Genomic DNA, 10,839 nt, shown 5'->3' with positions numbered 1-10,839 from the left:
GTTCCAGATTTGGACTTTCATCAGAAACAACATCCATCTCCTGAGTAACAAAAACAAAACAAAACACCAGAGGACATGGACCGTGTTCCTGGGACACCTAAGCCCACAAAGGTGTCTGTTCCAGACATTGTCTCTAGCCCAGGACTTGCACCGTCCACGCCAAAAGACAATGTAATGGAGTTACCTGCAGGTCGTGTTCTCCCACAAAGGACCAGACGACCCCCCCCAACAGATTAACATTGTAGTTTAGTAACTGGCCCGTCCTGTTTGGGGGGGGGGGGAATAAATCCCAGGGTGTAATTTGGACTGAGGTAGTTGATTCCTCTTTTCTTAGTTCAGGCTAAAGTTCTAAAATAAATATAAAGTTTGTATAAAGGCTGAAGATGTCTTGCCGTGACCATGTTGTGAAATGTTAATAAATGAATAGCAAAGAAGGAAAATGTAAACTGTTACAACTATTACTGTTTGATATAGGAACATCAAAAGCAAATGGGGAGGGATAATGTCATATATGTCCTTTGACATCCTTAAAATTGTCCCTCCCGGGTTACCGTCCTCCTGACTTACCTGGATGTACTGCCGATGCCTGTTGTATGTACACGCAAGAGCTTAAAAGTACACAAGCAAGTATATAACAAACAGTTTCAAATGTATTATATACTTCTTGTACATTACCGTTTTTATGATCAGCAGAAATAAATGAATGAGGTGAATTTACATATTTTTGTTTTTAGTGTCTACACGGTTTTGTTTGTTTAGATCGTTTCCATCAATGTGAACGCTCCTGACATTTTACATTTTTGGACCGTGGTTCTAATCTAAAGTAATAAAATGGTACCGGTCCGCTTCCTCTGCCCGTGTAGCGTCCATCCCCGGGACGGGAGCCGCGGCACAGCGGCAGGAGCCTGCGCAGTGAGGCCGGCTCAGAGTTGGGTGCAGCTCCAATAGAAGGAAGCGGAGTTTCCGGCTATTCGCAGCGGAGGGAGAGGATTGCTGACACCGCGAAACCCCGAGAAAAACGTCGCCGGTTCGGGGGGTGGCTCGTAGTTTGTAGCATCGCCTTTGTATTTCATAACGGGGGGGGCTGGTATTGTTTTTTTTTTTAACAAGCCAAGGGTGCCGAACAGCGAACGAGCACAGAGGCTGCACAAGACGGGGGTGAGCAACCATCTACCGGCATGGCCAGGGACTACGATTACCTCTTCAAGCTGCTCATCATCGGGGACAGCGGTAAGACGACGCCGGGGATGTAGGACGGGAAGTGGGCCTTGTCGTTTTTTTCCTCTTTTTTCACAAGGGGCGAGAGGAAACGCATATTTATATCTGCAGTGCATTCATGGAATGTATTTAAACGGCCTTATTTGTTTATTTTGTAATGTGATATAATTTGTGAAACGTACATGCCCGCCATATTTCTGCGGCGGGCGCTGACAGGGCGGAGGTTGTGTCCGGACTCGGCATGTCAGCCGCTCGGGCCGGATATCTTCTACAGATCGGGGTTCCTCTGTCGACTGAGACATTTATTCTGCACCACAATTAAACGTAGATTGTAAACCGAACAACTTCGTCCTGAAGTTAAACCATTTCTTTCAGTTTGGCCTCTAGCTGTCTTCTGTTAGCAAGTGTTGGCTAGTTGGAAGTTTGGTTGGGCAGCTAACTGTTTATAGATGAAGTTGGCTGATAGGCTAGCTTTACAAAAAGTCTATTCTGCTAACTGTAGCTTCTTATATTTGCTTTACGGTGTAAGAACACTAATTTAAGTAAAGTAAATGAAACGCATTTTGGTATTTAGATACCTAGCATGATGGTGCTAGCTACCTAATTGTGGAGGAACACTGCACTGCAGTGTGGTTTGCACCCAGTCAGCCAATATAGGGAGAAATGAGGCTAACAAAGTAGTTATCATCAATGCATTTCAGCCTGTATGTCCAACAAAAAGTTCTTGTGTGTTTCGGGTCATTACTCTGAACTCTGGAGGTGAATAACAAAACAAAATACGCCTGTAAGTGATCAGAACTGGTTTTATTGAGGGGTGAAAACATTTGAATACGACCCCCCCCCCCCCCTAACAGGAGCACAGCCTCAGCCCGTCGGGCGTGATCTATGCATCCATTGATGGCCCCGATCCTGCCACCGTCCCATCAGCTGGCTGCCCACAGCAGAGAGCAAGGCAGCACAGTGTCTCTTCAGCTGCAGCAGGGAAGCCTGTCTGGCCGTCACACAGAGAGGATTGAGTAAAGATGCGTATCGGAGCATTTACCGTTGAGCATCGGACATTTGACAGACAGAATCTCCAGGCTGCATGGGTATTATACGCTACTTCATTGGGGTGGGGGTCGTCTGACGTGACCTCGTCGAATTAGGCGAATTGGTTACACTAAATTGCCCGTAGGTGTGTGAGTGTGTGTGTGTGTGTTAATGATGTGTCTGTCTGTCTGTGGCCCTGCGATGAACTGGCGACTCATCAAGGGTGCACCCCGCCTCTCGCCCGTTGACTGCTGGGGTCGGCTCCAGCACAACTTTCTTTATTGAGATCTTTTGTGTTGAGCGTGAGGACCGATCAAAAAGGACACGACAACAACACGATGGGTGGACAACGCAGCAGACCTGTAGGCCGATTCCTACGGCAGGATGGGCAGCAGAGTCGCTTCCCAACCTCGAGCCGGAACCCGTCGGCTAACCCGATGAAGACGCGGCACGGATCTCACTTGTCGTTCTGGAGAGTTCTCTGCATATCATTTTAGAAACACTGGATGTCTTTCTTTTGTTGTTTTGATGCAAACCTTCACAGCGGCTGTATTTTCTTTTTCTGCTGCTCTGTGCATGATCAAAAGGATTTACAAAATGCTGCGCCTGTCTTGGATCTTTTACTTTGTATGCATAAATGTGCAATAAATGCAAGCTAAATCTTTTAGTATTAAATGAGTACTAGGCTGGCGCCTAGTTTTAGATTTACTGCTATCATGTGTTCATGGGGTAACTCAAATGTAACGAAGGCTAAAGTGAAGTTTCTTCTTTTCTATTCCACAAAACGTCCTGAAACGCGCTCTTTGTCCATTGGCCATTGTATTTTGTTTTAAACGCGAGAGGCACGTATCCCACAGAATGATTTCATTGTGTTTTTTTGTTGGAATTTTGTTTACTCTCAGCCTCATCCTGTGCTTCTGTTTCTCCCCCAGGAGTCGGGAAGAGCAGTCTCCTCCTGCGATTTGCAGACAACACATTTTCAGGTTTGTGGTGCGCGACCTAGGGAACATCACTCCGTGCTCTGCTGTTGCATGTTACATTGATCTTTTGTGTTTGCAGGTAGCTACATCACGACGATCGGTGTGGACTTTAAGATCCGGACGGTAGAAATCAACGGGGAGAAGGTGAAGCTACAGATCTGGGACACAGCAGGGCAGGAGCGCTTCCGCACCATCACCTCCACGTAAGTACATCCAGCACACTGGCCTTGACTTCTCAGGTGAGACTTGTCGTTTTCTTTCAGCTGAGGGCTGATTTTTTTTTTTTAGATGACCACACTGAATTGGTGCTGCTTGATTCCTCATGGATATCCTGTCTCATAGTGGGCTGCTGCACGATGGCGAGGGCCGGGTGTCTTTAGCTTTTATGTATTGTTGTCTGGGTTTGTGCAGTAAACGTGCAGCTGTGAGTCCACACTGCTTTAAAGCAGCTAGTTTGCATTCTAAGGTCATAAATGTGCCTAATTTACAACGACTCGCCCAAACAGACCAGAAGTAGGCGTTTCCTCTGTGGCCACATCCTCAGGTTCTAGCCTCGTGCCGTTAACGTGCAACAGCGCTGCTGCCCAAATACCATCAGCGGTCTGAATAAGAACACATTTTAGTCTCATTGGGTGATTGGTCAATTCTTAATACAGGATAAGTTAATTGTTGATTTTAGTTGAGTTATTGATGACTTTATCCTGTAAATCCAAGAGTGAAATTTGCTGGATTTTCTCAGACAGGCAGTTAAACTCAGTCCAGATGATTATGGTTTTTGAATCTGTAAATGAGGTTTTCAATGTTCAAATTAAATATTTTGTCCTGCCCTCATTCTGGATGAGATTTGGTTGTGAGATAGAGCTTCAGTTTGACAACCCCCATCATAGATCATGGCAGAGAAACGACGACATCCGTCCCTCCTTCTTTCTTTCTCTTGCTTCCTTTCCTGGACAAACAGGACAGAATTTGGTCAGAATGTCCACAATAGGGATGATGTTATTTAAATATGGAATGAATAGCTTGTCTTTGTAATTTATTAAAACACTGATTGATTATTAGTGGAGTAACGGTACACTAAAATGTCGGTTTGGTTTGGTACAAAAAAGGCAGAAATAAATTACTTAAAATGCTTTTATTTATTTTTTAAAATGCAAACAATACAATTTGTATAAATAAATAAAAGTGACCCATTTGGCTGATATGCCAAATAAATTAGACTGAGTTTTTAAAAATATTGTATCCTAACAATTTAAAAATAAATAAGTTAAAACTGTAAACTTTGAACACTTGGCAGCAACAGCCTGAATATGACAAATGTTACTACTACTACTACTACTAACTATTCAAGCTTAAAGTTTTTGGCTAAAAAGATGAACTTCTCCACATTTTCCGCAGAAAGCACAGATCTGGTTGCCGTGACAACATCTCCAGCAGAGCTAGCTGGAATGCAGAGCTAATGCTTTGCTAGTTTCGCTATGTGGCCTCAAAGAAGAGGATCAGCTTCAATAGTCACACCTGCTAGCTTCCAACGCGCCTCCCCCTCAGTCAATAGTGTCCGACACTCTCCCAGGACTTTAGTTCCGCACGGACTTGTATCGCGCTAGTAATACATTTTAATGAGAAAAAAATGCATCCAATATAACCGAACAGTACGAAGGTGGACCGAACCGGACATGCAGATCCAGGTGAAGCGTTACACCCCTACTGATTATAAATATCGAGTCTCATCTACTGCCCAATGGCCGAGGTGCGAGATTGCAAACTGTTCCTCAAATGTAAACACGGATGTAAAAAATAAAATGTGTGTGTGGGGGGGGGGCTTCACTCGTTTTCCTAATGTCAGCGTCCGACTGTGCCTGTCTGCATGCAGATACTACAGGGGGACGCATGGCGTCATCGTGGTCTATGACGTCACAAGTGCAGAGTCCTTCGTCAACGTCAAACGATGGCTACATGAAATCAACCAGAACTGTGACGACGTGTGCCGAATATTAGGTGAGTCTGGGGCTACGCCTGCTCCGCAGTCGCGTCTTCAGAGCGTTTAGTTTAGACCGGCGGCTCCTGTCGAGTCGCTCCTGCTCAGCCAGCGTTTCCTCTCTCCAGTGGGAAACAAAAACGACGACCCGAACTCCAAGGTGGTCGAGACGACTGATGCACAGAAGTTTGCCGAGCAGATGGGAATCAACCTGTTTGAGACGAGTGCAAAAGAGAACATCAATGTTGAAGAGGTAACTCAGACAGACAGACAGACAGACACACCATCCTAGTTAGACTCCATATTAAACCAGATGCACTACATGGACAAGCAAATCTTTCAGTGAATGATAAGCAGATTTCCTTCCTCCCCCTTTATCATTCTGATAAGTTCAGCTCGTCCATCAAAAAGATAGGAGCGGTGTCCACGTTCTCCTTTTACCCTCAGCAAGCATCAAGCTGCACCTTTATTGCTGTGGAAATCCCAATTCTTCAGGCTAATCAGATTGTTTGGAGTCGTCCTCTTCGTGCGTCCCAATCACCCGGGACTGTCCTGTGTGACTCCCTGATTGCCGCGCTGACCTCACACCGTCGCTTTGTGCTCCCTCCCGCAGATGTTCAACTGCATCACAGAGCTAGTGCTAAGAGCCAAGAAAGAGGTGCTGGCCAAGCAGCAGCAGCAGCAGCAGAACGACGTGGTCAAACTCAACCGGAACAGTAAACGAAAGAAAAAGTGCTGCTAGCGAGCTCGGAGCCGTCCGCCGAAAAGGCCGGCTGTGTCCTCTTCACACGGACACGCAGACAAGATGGGACTCGGTGCATCTAAATTAATGAGCAGATAAAGATTTAATGAATATACGGTGAAAGATAAAAAAAAAAAAATACATGAAAAATATGTCCCCCTTTGGACACACCAATCATAAAGACTTAAAAAATGAACACATTTTATTAAATGTCCGATCATGTTTTGTTTGGAATATTATTGACGTCGGGCCCTCCTTTAAGGATCTTTGAGCCGACAGCCGACCTCCGTAATGCTCCGAATTCAGTCCACGTAATCCCCATAATCTTCCTCCAGTGTCTCGTCGCCTCGTTCCACAGCAACCGGGACATCTAGCGTCATGTCCGTTCTTTGTATTTATGCATTTTTTTCTAGTTTTACTTTCTGGGGGGGGGGGGGGGGGTCTTAACTGCTAGGAGGTTTCATGGTGAAGATCTTCTCACTGTTTTCAGAAACCTGTGTTCCCACAACTCAGGCCAAGGGTTCATGAACTGATTATTGGTAGACGACCTTTAGCAACTGAACTGGAGGACACAACTGGTGATGTCTGTTCTGCCAAGCTTCCCACCCTCTCCCCTTTAACTTCCGATAGTGCTGAACCATCAATAATTGATTATAGGTTGTTGTTTTTTTAATGTGGGGGAGCAGCTGAGCCCCACCTGAAGCTCTGGGAGGACTGGTCACTGCAAGTCTCGCTCTGCGCTCAGCTTGTGTTTCAGCCTCTTCCTCCATTCCGTCTTTTCTTTTGTTTTTTTAAGAGTGATACTGCCAACAGCATAGAAAAAAAAGTAAGAGCTTGGTGGCATCTCTTGGTTTGGACTGTTGTCATAGTGACCGCTGGTTGATAAAGAAACTCAGGGCTGCCCTCCTCTCCCATCTGCAGCCACAGGCCTTTCATCTCCGGGGATGCACACGCACCTCACAGCAATGGACTCACCACCTGCACGTAGTCCGAGGAGCTTAGAGGGCCGTGGTCGTCGTGGCGACCAGACTGGTTTTTGAGCACGCAACACGCCGGAAGAGGCTTGTCAAATGTAACGGCTGACATTTAGACTGTGAGGATTTACTGGATTTTGTCAGCCAGCAGAATATTTCTAACAGTTAGCTCATGTTCTACTGATCATGTTTCTCTGTCACGTCGTCCCACCAGCGGTTTGTTTGTTACAGCGGTGTTTTTATCAGCCATGAGGGGGCGTGGCCCACTGTGGATGCGAGAACAAATAGGGATTGGCTGCGGCGCCGGGATAAACGCAGCATCCAGGGTTGCACGGAGGCTGAAACGTTGTACAGTATCTGAAAACTGACACTTTTCTTCTTTATGTTGGGTTGGGAGACACAAACGGAGCTGCTGATATTGGCTGGGCTTCTGTTAGAAACGTTCATTTTTCATCCTCGGGCAGCCAGCTTGGGATCCTGATCCACGGTAAGAGGTCAGTGGGACCTTCAGGGCCTAGAGGTGGCATCAAATCTCCCCCCTGACCTGTATTATGTGTATGTAAATATAAATATATTTCTGTGTTTATATTCAATATAGAACATACACAACGAGCACACCAAACTGCATGTATGAGACATGCCCCATGTGCTGTGATTTAAACGCACCCGTCAGCTGTGGTTTGCTGTACACTGGAGAAAAAGATGTACTATTCATTTTTCCCTCATGAATTTAATCAGTAATAAACGTTTTAAAGAAATAAATATTTGACACATAATGACCGACCTCATTTGTCAGTGCTTAACTTCATTTGAAACCTGTGTCTTTAAGCTTTTGGTTGTTTTTTTTTTGCATCCTGTGAATAAAATAGTTGGGAAGTTTTGCTCTGGTGTCTGGGAATCATCTTGCTGCCGTCTCCTAGTTTTCTCTTTCCCTCTCCAGCCTCCAGGATGTTCCTATCAGCAGCCGTCAGGAGCAAATAATCACCCAAACCTGTTTTCCAGACATGCTATAAACTTCCTACTTGGATTGTTGGCCAGTGGAAGGTTGCAGGATGTGGATTATATGGTAATATATTTGTTGCCAATATTTTTATCCTTAATCCTGGAGATTGTTATGAAGGAAACATTTGTCAGGAAAAGGCAAAGGAAGATGGTAGAAAACAGTGATGTGAAAAAGTGTCACCTTTCTAATTTCTTTGTTTCTTGTATGTTTGTCACCACTTAAATGTTTCATATCAAACTATAAAACATAAAATAAAATATTTTTTTAATGGTTTTAAGGGGGCAAACACTTCACGTCACTGTATATAAGTACTGCAGGACACAAAAGAGCCCATTCAGCTAACTGTGCTGGTTCTGTTCTGTTTAAGATTATCATCTTGTTCAAATCCACAGTTTGTGAATGCTCTTCCTGTTTAATTGTGGAGGATCTAGTTGTCGTGTTTCAGAAGAGGCATCATCCATTTATTTAATACCGCAGAAGGAAAGCATTCATACGTGTTTCAAGGCCGAGACGGGGAGGCAAGCGTCTCGTAAAGCATTTATTTAAACAAAAATAGATTGATTAGAAAATTGCATGATAAATAGTTTGAATAGTTTGAAGAGTCTGGAACTGAAACGGTGCTGCAAGTCAGCAGTGACTGGAGGCCCTCGCCAAGAGCACAATGAGCCCACGGAAATCACAAGATGCCAAAACAACATCCAACCAGGTGGAGACAAGCAACAGAAAACACACTGTGTGTGTGTGTGTGACACAGGGACCATATCTTAAAAACACTTCCAGCCAGAAGATGGAGTACAGAGATGTCTTTAAAAATTCCCCAACAGCATGATAGTGAAAACAAAAAACAGAAGATAGGAGCTGAGTCAAATCGCAGGTTGTGGCAGGAGGGACGGATGTTTGGTCCAAATTCATGATTTTGGTGCTTAAATAAAAAAGCAAAGTATATTTTGGGTTTCAAAGTTGTGACAATCTAGTCCCAGAGCCAAATGAATCATTAACAATTTATATTTACAAATGCGGACTTCTATCTGGTTAAGACAAGTTACTAAACTTTATACGCAGCAAAAACTGAAATCAGCAGGGTGAAAACAATCAAAAGCACATTTGCTTTTTTCTTACTCGGATGTTTTATTGAATTTGAAAAGATTTGACTTGTTATTAAGGTATTAATACCGGCTGTGTCGATTGGCTTCCTGGTTTTGAAGGACTTGCATGTTTCATGTTTAGAACTGCAGGCTTGTCCTTGTTGATCTTTATCGGTATCTGCTGAAGGATGGTTGTAGCTCCATAAATCATAGACAAGCATCTGACTTCATCGTCACACAGCAAATAAATGTTATTCCTAAAACATCCAACGATTATTTTCTGGAATTAACCTTTTAATAACTCAATAGACACACTTTTTTTAAATATAAAACCTGGCAAACCACAAAGTTTCATAAAAGATTTATAAAAAAATGGGCAACATTTCATGAATGTAAAACAAATGACTTGTTAGTAAACAATAGAAATGGCATTGTAATTATTCACCACTATTCAGGGGTGTTCTGCATTAATGGGGCAGAGACAGTTGAGATTCTACATCATTCTGGTATTCTGGCTGCTGCAGGCCACACAAACACACCGACATATGGTCACCGGTGAAAACGGCCACCTCTCCTGCGCCCTCTGGGGAAGACCATGAAATAACATTTAAAAAAAAAATCAATTCAAAGTTATGAATTATTTCTTATATAAATATATATTTATATATATTTTTTTCCTCAAACCTATTCAACGTTTTATAAAAAAAAAATCATTATTTGGGTTGACGCTGCCTGACGACCAACTGAGAGAACACCTGCATAGGTTTGCCCAGTTGCATTCAACGTAAGATGCACAGAGATGGATGGACGTGAGACATGGCAACAAAAACTCCAGGTCCACACGTGCTGTCCTGCATTACAAACACCGTCAGCGGTCTGCTGCCTCAACGGAAGCCTGGTGGCCGAGAAACCAAAGCGCTGTGAAGCGTTGAAGCAGTGAGAATGGAGGTAGAGGTTTTCTCTTGGTGTCTCGCCTGCAGAGGCGACCAGTGGCGCGTCTGTACACCGATGGCAGGTTGTTGTTGTTGTTGTTAAACTGCACGGATTAACTGATGTCAACAGCAACTCCTTCGTCTCAAGCTGATGTAAAAGTTTTTGAAAAAATTGGTCGACTGGAAAGATATTTGACAATGTTGAAACGGCACCTTCCTGACAAATCAATTTACCACCTGAAGTAATGCAAAAATGATACCACAGACAAATGATATCACCAACTCCAGCCACCCAGACGTTTATTTAGATTTCGGAGGTGAACCTGAACGCCTCACAGAGCTCCCTAGACCCAACTAAAAGTGCTGCTTTTATGTCACGATGATGAAGTAAACTCACCAAGTATCTAAACTGTGTTACAAACTGGGCTTGGGGACTCTGCGTTCCCTCGGCGATGATGAGAGCATTGGTTGCATGATGGGAAATGTAGGATCCAGTGCATTTAGAACTTACTATTGGGTATTAAAAGTCATGACCTGACAGCTAAACACGGCCTCACCGATTTTGAACAAGCTATGAATAAAGTGAACCTTTCTAGTTATTCAGAAAATGCCAGCAAGCGATTCTCCGCAGGGCAATATTAATGTCCACCAGCACAGCAGCTTCTTCCGTGGGTTTTCTTGAAACGGCTGCCTGCTGCTGAAAACAGCTTTGAGAAGACTGATCAATGAAAGCAAATTAAAAAGAAAACACGACAATCATTCTGTGAAAGAAAGCTAAAGGACTGTGTGGAGCTGTCAGGCGATGACTCCCTGTGGCTCGCTCACGTCACACTTGCAGTTTCTCTGCTTTTCCTATCGCGAGTCCCTGGACTTCAACGTGCCAAATATGTTCTCCCTTTGA

The 10,839-nt window shown here is 44.1% G+C and overlaps 1 protein-coding gene across 1 annotated transcript; it reads left to right on the top strand.

Annotated features, from left to right (window-relative positions):
* Positions 1-1,038: 1,038 nt before the first annotated feature.
* On the top strand, positions 1,039-6,324 carry rab35b (RAB35, member RAS oncogene family b). Its single transcript, XM_068760623.1, has 6 exons — positions 1,039-1,230; positions 3,180-3,230; positions 3,307-3,430; positions 5,098-5,222; positions 5,331-5,455; positions 5,816-6,324. Exons 1-6 carry the CDS (start codon positions 1,179-1,181, stop codon positions 5,942-5,944), a joined length of 606 nt encoding a protein of 201 aa, XP_068616724.1. The 5' UTR covers positions 1,039-1,178; the 3' UTR covers positions 5,945-6,324.
* Positions 6,325-10,839: the final 4,515 nt, after the last annotated feature.

Source organism: Brachionichthys hirsutus, chromosome 4 (assembly GCF_040956055.1).
Source record: "Brachionichthys hirsutus isolate HB-005 chromosome 4, CSIRO-AGI_Bhir_v1, whole genome shotgun sequence".
NCBI lineage: Eukaryota > Metazoa > Chordata > Actinopteri > Lophiiformes > Brachionichthyidae > Brachionichthys > Brachionichthys hirsutus.
This window is presented reverse-complemented; position numbering and strand designations above follow the sequence as displayed.